The 15,422-nt window shown below is 43.7% G+C and overlaps 1 protein-coding gene across 3 annotated transcripts in view; it reads right to left on the bottom strand.

Moving 5' to 3' along the window:
• Positions 1–4,244: 4,244 nt before the first annotated feature.
• AP2B1 (adaptor related protein complex 2 subunit beta 1) overlaps positions 4,245–15,422 on the bottom strand; it is a 121,831-nt gene continuing 110,653 nt past the window's right edge. For all 3 annotated transcript variants that reach the window (XM_004434855.3, XM_004434858.2, XM_087440820.1), the window contains 2 exons: positions 9,775–9,929; positions 4,245–4,709 (listed from right to left, as the gene is read on the bottom strand). In XM_004434855.3, the coding sequence (XP_004434912.1) occupies positions 4,635–4,709; positions 9,775–9,929 (230 nt within the window). In that variant the 3' untranslated portion in view covers positions 4,245–4,634. The remainder of the gene's footprint in view (positions 4,710–9,774; positions 9,930–15,422) is intronic.

The raw sequence follows: 15,422 nt of genomic DNA, 5'->3' as shown, positions 1-15,422 counted from the left end.
ATTAAAATAAACAGGCTCCTGCCTCCTGGAGCTGGGGGTGGCAGGGAAAAGAAATCTGGGTCCAAGCAAAATCAGAAACAGCATCAATGCATGAGGTAGAAGTAGGAAGGCTCAAACCTGGGAGTCCTCAGCTGTTTTCTGGCCTCAGAAACAACGTACCTGAGATCTCAGTATTTCCTAGTCGCCATTCTGGGGGCAGAGAAGGACTGTGCAATCTCAGGTGGAACTCTGGGGCAGTGTACCCTGCTTCTGAAGACTGAACATACCAGCATCTTGGAGGCTTAGCAAGGTTGGTCGTTGGGCTGGTGGCTGAGTACAGAGGGAGGTGAAGGCCTATTAGGGAACCTTCAGTGGAACAAGGGGGGAAGCTGCTGTGTGGTTTAAGGACACAGACAGGGAGTCAGAAAACGTGGCTCTGCAGCATCTCACCTGAAAAATGAGTATAATGCTCACTTCATGGAATGGGCAAGTATCATGTGCATGAAAGTGCTTTACCATTTTCCAACTGCCACGAGAATATGACTGTTACTGTGGACGAGTAGGCAAACAAGTGTGACTCTCTCTGGCAGTGATTCTCAACCCCAGCTGCACATTAGAAACACGTGGGCAGGTACGCATGCTCCGCTGCTGGCGGCCTGGGTTCGGATCCCAGGCATGCACCGACGTAGCACTTGTCAGGCCATGTTGTGGCGGCCTCCCATATAAAGTGGAGGAAGATGGGCACGGATGTTAGCCCAGGGCCAGTCTTCCTCAGCAAAAAGAGGAGAATTGGCATGGATGTTAGCTCAGGGCTGATCTTCCTCACCAAAAAACAAACAAAAAAAACCCCAAAAAACACCTGGGGAGTTTAAAATGCAGATTCCCCCAGGTCCTACCCCACACTGGCTGAACAAAATCAGCCTTTTTTGAAAACTCTCAGGTGATATTACTGTGCACCCAAAAGTTAAGAGCCTCTGCCCTAAGTATTTTCTTGGCCCAAACCCACATTCTTAGCTGCCGAACCCAATTAGATCTCAGTAAGGCCTATCCCTCTTCTTATCTTTGACTCTGAACCTCAGCAAAGACCACTTAACCCCACTCCCCTCAAAGTGTTCTTCCTATTGTGGTTTGGGCTAACTGCAGCCCAGCAACGTGCAGACAACCAGAAAGTTCATAGCTGCCAAATGCAGCTGGTTTATGGTGTTTGGACATCCAAGTAATATAAAGCAGTTACTGTTCTGAGCACCTACATGCCAAGCACTATGCAAAGCCCTACCTACACTCACTCTACTGGTGAGAAAGGTTCAGGGACCAGCCCAAGGTCATCTCCGTGTTGGATCCCTGAGAGACTTCAGAAGCTGTTTGCTCATCAGAACCCAGGGGCGGGCCTCCACCTGGACAACGCCTGGGTCATGTGCCCCCAGCAACACAGTGCAGGTGACTAGACTTGAGCTCCTTGGGAAGTGTGCTTTAAAGCGGCATTAATTCTACTCACTTGGGAACATGCAGGCCCTGAGTCCAAGTCTGAGAGGCTTTTATAAATTGAGAGATTAGTGAACCATCCCGGATAACAGGAAACTGATGCAAAGCTCTGCTGTGCTCCTTCTGCCCCTGTGTCTTGCTGGCTGGCTGGCTGCCCTGGGACCATCTGCCTGAGGCCCCAGCAGGGGACCTGCCAGGGAAGATGGACTGGCTCTCCGAGCACTCCCTGCTTGTGGCAAGATGCCTCAGGTGGTGGTGGTGGTGACACGGGGCTTGGTTATAGCAGGAGCCTCCCAGATGTACAGGATTCTTCTTCACACCAACCTTCATTTCATCTGGCTAAATCCCTGGGAGGGCTAGGACAGCCAGAGAAAAGTTTTAATAGCGTGGTTATTAATGCCCCATCCCTCCCATGGCCAGCTGTGTTTTGTCCTAGAGCATCAGCTGCAAGAACAAAGTACAGACCACAAACTTTGTTTTGTGTAAATGAGAGTTTATTGACGAAGACAAAAGGTCAAGCTTCCCCCAACCCCCTCCCTCCCCAAGAACAGATCCCAACAACAAAAGAATGTTAAGCATTCTGAGGGCAACATTTACCCCTCCCCATCCCCATTCCTCTCCAGAGTCCCAAGCTTCACAACACAGACTCATGGCACAGGCTCGGGCGAGGACAGACACTCAGGGAATCTCTGACCAGCAAAAGAGTTCTGGGTGTGTGTGCACTTCCCTTGCCCTTTGTATGACACCAGCTCAGGTTACAAAGACATACTGATGCAGAGGAGAGGGGAACGAACTGCAATCTCCACTCCGTTTCCCCAACTTGGCCAAGCTTGAAATGGGCCAAAATGGAAGCTGTGTTGGAGGCAGCAGGTGCAGTCTCTTCAGGAGACAGGTCCTTTTCCATGGAGCAGAATCCCTCCCTAACTGCTCAGGGGCGCAACGGGGAGGCAGCCTTCCTGAGGAGTGAGGAGTGAAGAGTTCTCGGATTGGCTCAGTCAGGTCAGCTGAGAACAGCAGCAGTTACCCATCACTGCTGGGGAGGCTGACAGAAGCCTAGTTTCAGGGGCAGAGAGACATATCCTGGTACAAAACTGTGTTGTCTGCTTACCCTGACACACACTCTTCCTTCTGGAACTACAGTTTGCTTTGAGATGAGAACCCCGTATTTGTAGCGTGAACCTTCTTCACTGCTTGTATCCAACTGACTCCATGAATGATCTCCCAACAAGGAAACTTGATCAACCTGATTTCCCACCCCACATCCACCAACCTACCCACCTCCCATGCATAATCCTGTGCTACTTCCTATTCTCCACGTGCCTGAGGGGTGGTGAGCTCAGGATAGAGTTCCTTTCTCCCACCTCAGTAATTCTCTTGCAGCTTCTCGAGGTTTAAGAAACTGCTTTGGGGAATTCACTCCCCCAAGCTTTGCAAATGGTATGAATCAGGGTCATTTCGGACATGACAGGGCTGGGGGTAGTTCCTGCTCTTGTTTTCCATGAATTCTCCTCTTGGACTCACTCTTAGGTCTGAGTCCAACATGAGGCCTTTGGACCCCAAAGTGCCTCTGATATGAGCAGGGGCATGTGAGAAGCAGTCTTGGTCATGGACCCTGCATACTGGGTGCCAGGCAACACAAGTGCCCACAGATGAAACCTTGAGAACAGTGCTAATATGTTAGTGTTTTGGGCAGGAAGGTTCTTTGACAAATCACACCAATGTGTAAAGGAAGGGGATTTCACATCCCCCAGTCTTTTAGAGATGACAAGAACCGCTTGACTCTCTGGATGATCTCAATTGCCTTGGAGCCAAAGTAACATGAGTAAAGAGCAGATCAGAGAGCTGAAGGGATAAAGGGACTCTGTGCCATCTCTAAGCTCACTTCATCTCTGCAGTCACCCTGCTGGCCTCAAGCTCCAGGAGCAATTGGGGAAACATGAGCCATTCCTTCATTCTGGCATCTGGATTTCTTCAAGTAACTGAAAAGCTACTCTGCTCCCACCTGATGCCAATGAATGGAGTGCCCAAATCAGTATGGACGGTGAGAGGAGCCACAGAGAAGCAGGCACAGAAAAGACAAGAGAAAAGTATTGAGGAAAAGAAAATTAACGAGACACTCCTGCAGTGAAAACAGCACTGACGGGGGTTTAGGAGACCCGGTCCCCCAGCTCCACCACTAAACAACTAACAGGCCTCAGGCAGTAACACCCTTTCTGCCTTTTATCCTTTTCCTTTTTAGAAAAATAGGGTTGGGTAAGTTATTACTTAAAGTCTGTTTCAACTCTAAAACGATGGTTTTAGATCTGAATTGGACCTGAGAATTAAATCAAACCCAGGGAAGGGGCGGGGGAGAGCATTTTGGTTCCTATTCCCCATCTCTCCTCAAATCCCTTAGTCAGTTTTATTAATGGGTTAGATCAAGGGAAAGGAGTGTAGGAAGTTCCCACTGCTCTCAGCCTTGGTGCTGACAGGCCCTATTTCCTGCCCCCAAAACATCTTTCAAGGAAGACCACCATTCCCAACTGCAGAGCAATCAAATGAGAAGATAATCCGGGGCAGGGGGAATCACAAGGAAAAGGAGTTCGGAGAGAGAAAAAAGGGGAAAACCCAAATGACTAGGGACAAGGTTGCCACAGATAAGAGAACCCCTAACAGGGTGGGCAAGTAACTTCATCTCTTCCTCCAGGACTGTGCGGTTAACAATGGCCAGTTGTTTTAGCACTTTCTACTGGTTATACTATTCCCCCAATTTCTCATATGTACAAAAATATAAAACAATAAAGTGCAGTTTATGTTTCAGTGACACTTTTCCTTGCTTTAATATTTTTTGTCTTTTTCTGTTTTTGAAACGAGCTCTTGTTTACAAAATATCAAACTACACTCAACAATGCCAGCCATTGGCACAGGATGGAGAAGCCCACAAGTAAGGACAGATAGCAGCAGGTGGCAAGAGGTGGGAAGAGACTGAAGCAGTGGTTACAAATGTTCACAGGAAGCTAAAACTATCCAACAGGTTGTGCCCTAATGTCAGCACAGGTTAGACTAGTCACTACCTTGGTGGGTGGCCTCAGTGTGTTTGGGTTCGGATTCTACACAGCAATACAACTTCTTCCAGTTAAGAGTTCTTGGCTTGCACCGATCACAGGGTGGCCGGAGGGCACCAGACCAGTCTATTAGTTTTTCAAAATGCTGTCGTAGACCTGATAGATGTACTGAGAGACTTCAGGAGCTCTACACTTCAGCGACAGCTGTTGGGAGGAAAAGGAGAAGGAAGATTAGCCTGGAGACTGGCATTAACTTGAAAGGTGTCCAAGAACTCAGTTCAAGAAAACCAGACTCTTTCTGATACAGTGGGAGAGGAGCTTCCATCACTGAGCAGCCAAAGAGACCCTGTTAACAGGCTCTGTGGGTTTTAGAATTTCAACTTAATCAACATCAAGTTGTACTGTCTTTCCACCTACATTCTATGTGGGTCCATAAGGTTAGGAAATAATCCATACTAAAAACATCAAAGTCTCTGACTGGAGGGGAATAGCTGCTCTAATGCTCTGCTAAGAGTCATAGCAATCATTACCAAATGAAAAGGAAAGTCTAAAATCCTTAACTTTCTGGTGGTCATTTCAAGCTGTCTGTCTCAGTTTCTCAGTCTGACAAGGATGGTTATCTCAGTCCTAATTCGGAAGGATGTACAATCAACTAAAATGACAGCATAAGCTAGGTAGGTCCAAGGTACTAGTCTTTTCTGTATTATACTGAGGAGAGTGTACACTCTTACGGATGGAAAACAAGAATACAAAAAGACATTTACTTAGTATAACCATACAGCAATTCATGCCAATAGCTTAATCTTTTTTTTTTTTAAATAATTTATTGATTAGCATACAAACATCCTATTTTTCTTTTTTGTGTGTGTGTGAGGAGATCAGCCCCGTGCTAACATCTGCCAATCCTCCTCTTATTTTGCTGAGGAAGACTGGCCCTGGGCTAACATCTGTGCCCATCTTCCTCCACTTTATATGGGATACCACCACAGCATGGCTTGCCAAGCAGTGTGTCAGTGCACGCCCGGGGTTCTGAACCCGCGAATCCTGGGCCACCGCAGCGGAGCACGCGCACTTAACCATCTGCGCCACCGGGCCGGCCATGTTTTTTTTTTTTTTTTAGCTTAATCTTTTATTTTCTGCCTATTTAGACAAGCGAATCAGATACTTCTGATACTACTACTTCTCTACTACCACCTCTTCTTCCAGTCTAACAACCACCAAATTAAAATTAAAATATTGAAAAGATTTCAATGTTGAACACTGAGATTTTCACTTTATGGGTCAACAAGCACAAAATTTATACCCACATTTGGACTCCTTAATTGTATTAAATTAGGCAGAACGTTATCAATAATAATATAACAGTAGTAGCATGCAAATTGCATTTAGAACCAGAAAATTCATATTTGCTTTTTGTATTACTGATATCATTGCTCTCGTCTATTAAGGGAGATTAACAAAAGTTGTCTTTAACTATTTAGATTTACTAATCTAAATCACCATGAGATTTTAGATTATTTTACCTCTGTATTCTCTTATTAGAGACTCTGGATGATTTAACAGTACAAAAGGTGAGAATATTTTTGGCAAAAATGTCAAGATGATCTTGGTCAACTCTGAATTTCTTGAAAAAACTCACATCCTCAAAACTTAAACTGAAATTTTAAAAATGCAAAAAAAAAAAAAAAAACAAGCCAAACAAACAAAAAAGAACATAAAAAGAGGCTCTATTTATTTACAGCCTTAATATTCAGTCTCTAAGGCATTTCAAAAACTGCTGCTTAACATTAATCAGGAAGACAATTCTGATAAATGTAAAACAAAACAACAACTAACTTAAGAATATAAATATGCATAGAAAACAGCTCCCTACTTTGGCCAAAGCTGCAGCTATAGACATCTCCCTGACTTCAACGTCCCTATAGAGGCAATTCTGTCCCTCCTCCTCCACAGCCTCTTCACCGCCAATGCTGTGGAAAATTCTCATGGGAGAGTATGTGGGTTCAGAAGAGGAGGAAGAGTGGAAGCTAGAGAGAGAACAGCCTAAGGGAGTTAATTCCCAGACTAAAGAGGGGTAGTTCCTCTCCCTCAAAATACTGTCCTATATTTTTTCACATCTTTGTAACAACACTTGAAGTTCTGACAGTTGGAGGTTCATTTTTTGTTCATGATGGATAAGGAAACGTTGCCTTCCTCAACAGAAGCCCAATCTGCCAAGGTTGGCACTGGCGGGACGGCGTGTCATGGACTGACCAGGCCTGGACCCTGAGAGCTTCAGCTGCTCTTTGGAGGAAGGGGAAGAAAAGAAAAGGAAGAACAGCTCTCTCCCTCTGGACTCTCATATCACCCCTCCTCTTCTAGCCATCCCAGCCTTTAACAAAGGGTTAAGTTTAGACTAAAACCCATCCCTTCATTTTCAACTAGCATAGCTAAGACAAGCTGGAATGAACTTTTTAAAAAAATTATTAAATTCTGAAGAAAGTAAAAGGGAAACATACATAAAGAACAAAGAAGTCTAATCATCTGACTCATAAAATATAGCTGGAACTCTGGGTCTCATTTTTTTCGGCTCCTAAGGGAAAAGAGGGCTTACCAGGGTTTTAACTTTCAAACTACTAGCTGCTTATGTGACACATCTTTAATACCAATTACTCAGGAATGCCACCCATGTAGACCCACCAAGGGAAGAGGAGTCACCTCTTTTGCCTAAGTAAGCCAAGGACTTACACATCTACTTCTGGTTTAAAGGCTGGAACACATACTTCTTCACCTGGGACAAGATATCTTCCCGGTGAGATACAGCTACTTAGAGAGATGTGGCCTAATCCTTATAGGAGAAACATATCCTCTTAACGAAATACAGTAAGGACTGGGGTGAGAGAAGTGATTTATCAACCTCTCTTAGGAGACTAAGGGACCATCAGTCCTTACGGTACCACCCACTATTTAGTGGACTACTACTTAGTCATTAAAAAAAAAACAAACTCGATACACGCAACAACTTAGATGGACGTCAGGGGTATTATGCTAAGGGGAAAAAGCCAGTCTCAAAAAGTTACATGCTCTATGAATTTAATTTATATAACACTCTCAAAATGACAAAATTATAGTAATGGAGAACGTATCAGTCAGTGGTTGCCAGGGTTAGGGCTGGGGTGCGAGTTTAACTATAGAGGGATGGTACGAGGGAGTCTTTTATGGTGATGGAACAGATCTGTGTCCTGATGTGGTGGTGGTTACACAAATTTATACATGTGATAGGATTTCATAGTACTGTACACTCCTCAACCAAAAAAAAAAAAAAAAAAAAAAAGAGTAATGTAAAAACTGGTGAAATCTGAATAAGGTTTATAGTTTAGTTAATAGTATTGTACCAGGGCCAGCCCCGTGGCTTAGTGGTTAAGTGCGTGCGCTCCACTACTGGCGGCCCGGGTTCGGATCCTGGGCGTGCACTGACGCACCGCCTCTCCGGCCATGCTGAGGCCGCGTCCCACATACACCAACTAGAAGGATGTGCAGCTATAACATACAACTATCTACTGGGGCTTTGGGGGGAAAAAAAAAAAAATAATATTGTACCAATATCACTTTCCAGGTTGAAAATGTACTATGGGTGTGTAATATGTTATCAATGGAGAAAACCAGATGAAAGATACATGGGAACTCTATGTACCATCTTAAAAACTTCTTCTAAGCCTTAAATTATTTCAAAATAAAAAGTTAAAAAAATGTTTAAACAAACCATGTTTAGGGCAGTGATACTAAGAGGTCCTTCTCAAAATTCTCACTACACTTATAATGAATAGAAAGAATGTGGCAGGAAGTGTCAAGAGATACCTGAATTCTAAGCACAACTCACCTACCAACAAATTATATGATCTTGAACAAGTCACTAATCATTCTTAACCTTAGTTTTCTTATCTGCAAACTGGGCATAATCATCCTTATTTAACCTAGCTGAGATGGAAGATTGTATACAATAAATAATGGATGATAAAAAAACAAACACACACACACATATATACATCATACTTTGAGCAAATTTCTAGGGAAATAAATGGAGTTATCTTACAAGACCTTGATTTTACAGTGAAAATCTGGCCCCCTAGGCAGAGCGGTTTTCCTTTCTTGTGGAACTCAAGATAAATGACAGAGTAGTTTCTTTCCAAAAAAAGACAAAGGATTGGTGATGGAGGAGATGGGTGGGAGGAGCGTACACTTTATGGGGGAAGCCTGAAGTTTCTCAGCTCACACATATATGCTATTCCAGCTTACTTCAAGGGAGGGAACGAGTGGGGAAAACACTAAAATTTTTCAGTTCTGGGTGGTACTATTCCCTCGGCGTATGCTAATGAAAACAGACTTGGCTGATAAATTAAGGAATGGGGTCACTGACTTTTCTCAGCTAAATGGCTGAAAAGCTCTCTTATCTACTGACTGTTCAGCTTCCTTATTCAATTTTGAACCTGTTCTCCTCTGTCACTTTCCTATCCTCTCCTTCAAAACAGCCTACAAAATCCTCAAACATAACAGAAGAATAAGATATTTCCCTCATCCTAACGGGTTTCTTTTACTTTACAAAATAAAGATGACAAGCAGCAGAGATCACATTTTTCACCAGCAAACAAATGCCCAGTGCCTAGGGGATCAATCTTTGTTGTTAACAAGGCAGTTGCTCCTGCCCTAAAAACACGGCCAGAATTTTAATTTTAGTCCAGTGTGGTACTGAAGGAAGTTTTCCAAATTAAGGTCCCCTTTCAGGTTGCCAAAGGCGTGTCCCATTTTGTCTTACCTTTCACAACGAGCATTTCAGGACATACAACGCTGCTAAAAAAGGCTCATGTATCTATGACTCTGAAATTCTTAGGTCATCAACTCCAAAAGCAGGAAAAAAGGCCTTCTTGAAATGAGCCATGTAAACAGTCCTCTCAGCAGCTTGTTATAGTACCACACGCACAGATACGCTAGATAAGCATTAACTGATATTGATGAAGTTGTCAAGTTTTGTGAGCAATTCTCTATATACCAGGGGGAGTCTGAGGCACTCCTTGCTGCCAGAGGCACCATGCCTGTTGGATGGGCAGACAAATGCAGAGGGAAGGTGTTCCAGGGAGGCAACTGGGGACTTCTTCATTGACAGCTTGTTTTGGATACCTGGATTCTAACGCGCCTCCCTCGAGGACTTTCCAGGGTGGTAAGAAAAAAAGAAAGGAAAGGGCTCTTACCTCCCTCCTTGAACCCATCTCACCCATTCTGAGAAAGGCCTTACCGTATAATTGGGGTTTCCTGGCTGGATACGTAGCTCAGCCAAAATCCAAATGCCATTAGTGAGCTTCAGAGACTGGTACAGCATGTCCTGCCCTTCCACATTCCTCTTGGCAATAGTATAAACATTGTTGTTTTGCAACTTGCTGGAAACAGTGTCTAGAAACAGATTCAAAATCCATCACCTTCAGTTAAAATATCAAACAAATGAGAGCTAACTCTCTTCTGACACCCTTACGAGCCATGTGTGCTCAAGTCCCCTGACAAGTACCGTCACATGCGCATGTGCACATTTCAGAAAGCCCTTGACCCACAACAGCAAAAGGTGAGGAGCAGGCTCTTGAAATGCCTGCCTATCAGATTCCAGGACAGAAAACAGAATAAGGTGCAACTAAGCATTTAGTGTGAGAATTATCTGTAGAGATTACGATGTGTCTAAGGAGTTGGTAGTCTTTTTTTTTTTTTTTTTGTGAGGAAGATCAGCCCTGTGCTAACATCTGTCAATCCTCCTCCTCCTTATATGGGACACCGCCACACCATGGCTTGCCAAGCGGTGTGTCGGTGCACGCCCAGGATCCAAACTGGCGAACCCTGGACCGCCGCAGTGGAGCGCACGCACTTAACCGCTTGCGCCACCGGGCCAGCCCCAGGAGTTGTTAGTCTTAAACTAGGTGCTAGACAGGTAAAAATGTTCTCAAGAAGACAAAGACAGAAATGGGTGTATGGGTGTGCCACAGTAACTGCCACCTTAGTGTTCATTCCTGGAACGCTGGTCCCAGATCCATGGGGATACACAGACTGACAATCAAATCCTTAACACTGCTTCCCGAGTTGCTGCTACTTCACCGTGAGCCACTCTGGCCTCAACTGCCAGGATCAGAAAAGGGCACACAGTTGCAGAAATCCTGCAAATCAAAATTATTAACCTGGATGTTTAAGATTTTTGTTTTTTAAAGCAGGCAAATGATTTCTTAAGCCTGTAGGAAATACCATGCCTCCAAACTAGTAATGAAACAAACTGTCTCAACAAAAGACTTTGAGAAAGACTGAAGTTGTGCAAAGACGACTGGTACAAGGCCCTGTAACCCCAGCTGCTGCTGCTGCTGGTCATAGTGCAGGCCTTTGTAGTCACCAACCCAGGGCAAGAACAGGTTGGTGTTTAGGGTCTTCCTTGTGACTACGGCATCAAAGAGACATAATGTTCTAGAATTAAAGGTCACTTCTCTCTCCTTGTTCTCTTATTGCTAATATGAGAGATGTTGCAGCAACAGAGAAAAAGAAACCTTAAGAATAGAGATGATAAACACTGCTTCTTTATTGATAGTTTATGATGTTCATTTCCGATGAGAATTTGAATTACTCACACCGACTTCAGGAATCCCATTCTCTCCACATAAAAATCTATTATATTCTATTGTGCTCTCTAGGAAAAGGTTGCTATGATGGCACAGTCTTTCTGCTCTCCTAGACAGTAAGCTCTCTGAGCACAGGGATCCTGGAGTTTTTCATTACTGTGTTTCCCACAGTATCTGAGACACAATGGGTACCTGCCATCAAAACCTGTGAATTGACTGACTCAGGTGTTGGAGATGCTGATATGTACATAATGCCATAGGCATTAAAAACCATCTACTCATATGTGGGCTAATTTTGGAGGTAGTTCTTGCTCTGACATCTTTCTCCCACATTCAAACCAGTGAGAGCTCAGGGGAGGAGGGACTTAAAGCCCATTTATTACACATTTGCACCACACTTAGTTAATATGTAACATTTCGTTTCTTATTTTCAAGGTTTTCACTAACACCAAGCAGAATAATTATAATTTAAGAACTGGCTGTCTTTGAGGAGCCAAAAAGTGTATCTCAGGGTAGTTACATGCAATACTTTTGGAGGAGGGGGCCTCAATATGCTTTTTAATCACCTTCTGGGGGGGGTCATTCTCACAACAAAGGGCCCTTGCAGCTTAGACTGGGTTGGCAGGCAACGTCAACAGCTGCAGTTCGGCTAATGCCTTTTCACAGCACTGTCTTTAACACTTGTGGGCTTGCTTTAAATTGTACAAGCCATTCCTAACTTTCAAGGATCTTGCCCATTTCCAAGGAAACAAGATACACAGTAGCAGCCTTTACTGAAGAGCCACCTTGTTGCAGAAGCAGAAACATGGTCTAGACTATGTATATAGCAAAGCCCAGATTCCTACAGAGTTCTCATGATTTCACCACCTATGTAAGAGATGATAGACTAAGAGCTGGAAGCACACAAACACACATACATACTCACCCCTCCCAGTATTAGAAAACGTGGCAAACGGCCAGGTAGAATAAGCAAGTTGAATGGATGTAACTTTAATATATTTGGAAGCATTCTGGCCAGGAACCTGGCTCTGCTCCTGTTGAATGGCTGTATCATGATTTTTATCAGAAGACTGAATGGAGGGAGGTTCTATAACTTAAGTATGTATGAGTCAATTTTTACAAATCTTAGATATTAGGTTTGAGCTTGAGGATGTATAGATGGCAAAATGATCAGACTCTGTTAAAAGTACTTAATAAGAATGGTAATGTGAGCCAGATGTAAGGAGGCTTTCCAGCCAGACTAGGATAGACTTTCTTGCCCCCCACCCCAAAGTCCCAGTACATGGTTGTATATCTTAGTTGTAAGTCGTTCTAGTTCTTCTACGTGAGCTGCTGCCACAGCATGGCAACTGACGGACGGGTGGTGTGGTTCCGTGACCGGGAAACCAACCTGGGCCACTGAAGTGGTGAGAGTGCCGAACTTGAACCACTAGGCCATAGGGCTGGCTCTAGGATAGACTTCTTGACGAGACATCATAGTTTTTTTTTTCACACACTGAACTCTTGGGAAACAACATGAAATCTTATAGTTGTGAGAGTTTGAGATGAGGTGGTAATGTTAAGACACTGAGATCTGCCCCAAAAGATAGAGTTAAAAAAGACGTTCATAGGGCCGGCCCTGTGGCTTGGTGGTTAAGTGCGCGCGCTGCGATGCTGGCGGCCCGGGTTTGGATCCCGGGTGCGCATCGAGGCACCACTTCTCCGTTCATCCTGAGGCCGAGTCCCACATGCAGCAACTAGAAGGATGTGCAGCTACGACACACAACTATCCACTGGGGCTTTGGGGGGAAAAAATAAAATAAATAAAATCTTTAAAAAAAAAAAAAAAAAAGACGTTCATATATGATTATACTTGCTTCGAGATGTGATTTCTTCAAGATCATTTGTCTTCTCCTCCAGATTTAGCTCTTTGGGTCTGGGACCTAAAATCTTAGAAGGTGTGGATGTGGGCTTCCTTCCTTCATCTTCCTACTTTAGGTAAGGTCACACCTCTTCCAGCAGCCGTAAGAGTGAAGACGGTACTCATTTTAGAGTGGGAAGGGGTTCTGCATTTGGGGCCCAGCTGTGGTATTCACTAGCAAGCTCAAAACCACTATGACTGCTGAAAAAACACTTTTTACCATTTGAGCAACCAAACTATATTTAAGTGCTGGCTGGCAAAGCATTTCCATTTATGAAATGTTTCTAAGGAGGGGGAGAACCACGACAAAACAAAGAAATAGAACTCACCCTTACCTAGTCTCCATGCCAGAAGAAATATTTGTCCCTTTAATACAGTGCCTATCTAGTGAACATAGATATAACGTCTCTGAGCTTTTCAGAGTATAATAAACAATTAAAAAAAATAGCTTGTAGACAGTTGCCAGAAAGATTCCTTTTTGGATATGGCTGGAGATGGAACTACTTGTTGTGCACTTAAGATAATGGTCCCAGACATGTCCTAACCCCAAATGCAGCTATAATGGTAAGCTGCAAAACAGATTCATACCAGTGCTAGAAAGCAGGGAGACCCATACGTTAGTCCCCTTCTGATCTAATATTTTCTAGTATTTACACAATGAGTGGCACCATAAGCATCTTTATCATATACACCTTTCTATTAAGATCTGATTAATTACTAAGGCTTGGGAAGAGGGTTTCTTCTTTCTTTTCTACAAAGAAATGGAAGAGCAAAAGTAAAAGCTCAATGCTAGGTTGGTAAGTCCTTTAAGCCTGTGACTTCCTGTAGCCCTCAGTGTTAGTTCCATCTGTCAAATGTCTGCTCTGGCACACAAAAGCTATTTAAAGTGTTGGTGCTATTGTGATTACGGCAGATCAGCGGGAAAGGATAGTATTTTTAGCTCTCAGCTAGACCCAGGGTGTTGAATCAGAAGGCACTAAACCTGGAAATGTTCATGTTAATAGAGCCTTCAAGACCAGAAGGAAATGTAAAGGCCAGGGCAGTCCAGACCTTGGGGTGGAGGCAGAAGAAAAGCTAGAAAGGATTAGTTGCAGGAAGTGGTCTTGCAAGATTAGCAGTGATTTAGTGTGGGATAATGATGGCCTTGGGCTCCTGGAGAAAACAAAGCGGCTGTTTTTCCCTCCGCTCCACGTGCTGTGCTGCCATAGAGCAATGTCTCAGGGGAAAACCAATTCTTTCGTATCTGGAGCACCCAAGGCAGGGAGGAACTGGCATGAAGCCACGGCAGAATTGATCAAAACTGAATTTTCTCTGAGAAACTGTCCAGAATACATCAGAGGATACAACCCCAACGGGAGAAAGGCCAGACACTTTCTCTCTGGCAAGATCACAATGTATACCAAGGTACAATAAGGGTTCAGAACTCCAATCTGGAAGCAGGGGGATCTTTTCTATTATTTTGGCAGGCCAGACTAAAGCCCTCAGTCATCCAAACTTCCTTCTTTTTTTTTTTCTGAAAAAGCATGTCCCTTTCATACTGGACATCTAAAACCAAACCTTCTTTCTAATTATTTTGGCCTCTCTTTGCTCTCCATAGGCCAGTGTTTCCCAGATCACGTTCATGAACACTGGTGTTCCACAACATGTTAATAAGCATTTTATGATTTTAAATTCCATGGTCAAGTGTTAACATTGAGTGAAACAGGTTTCTTCAACGTAGGGCTTCTCGGCCTTTAGTGTGCTAATGTGCAATGGCAACTTTCAAGAGAGGCACATCATCACTGTACTTTTCAACTTTAAATGACCATAGAACGTTTTTTTTTGAGGGACAAGTGTTCTCAGCAGCAAAATATAAGAAACGTGGCCATAGGACCAACTACAACAAGGGCAACTATAAGGAAGGGACTGCTCTCTTCCGAGCTGGCTTCAGAGGCTGCTTCTCTAACAAGACTTACTCCAGTTCTCTCCATTAGCCACTGTGGATTCTGCACCTGACAACTTCCTGGAGAACACCTTATACTGTGGAAAGCTGCCCAACCTCCCACCCTCATCTAATGAGGTTCATAGCAACTGACCAGTGAGCTTCAGAGAGATGGACAGTTAACACTGCCATCTACCTAGAAAAAGGCACAAAAAGAAGCTCAATTTGAGTATGCTTTTTTTTGTGAAAAAGCAGCAAAAACTCATGTTTTGTTTAATAAATACATAACCAGTAAGGGTGAGAAACCCAGACGAAGAATATGTTAGAAAGAAGGCAGATACGTGGTATTCCCGAAGAGAATAAACTAACTGGTTATTACAGTGGAAATTATAGAAGACTATCTCCTCAAACACCTCTCCAAGGTCTCAGGAGAACCCCTATAAGAAAAGATTTGTCTGAATACTGAGGATGAACAC

The sequence above is a fragment of the Ceratotherium simum genome, chromosome 16 (assembly GCF_057802395.1).
Source record: "Ceratotherium simum simum isolate JZ-2026a chromosome 16, ASM5780239v1, whole genome shotgun sequence".
Taxonomy (NCBI): domain Eukaryota; kingdom Metazoa; phylum Chordata; class Mammalia; order Perissodactyla; family Rhinocerotidae; genus Ceratotherium; species Ceratotherium simum.
The sequence above is the reverse complement of the archived record's forward strand: the minus strand, read 5'-3'. Positions and strand labels throughout refer to the sequence as shown.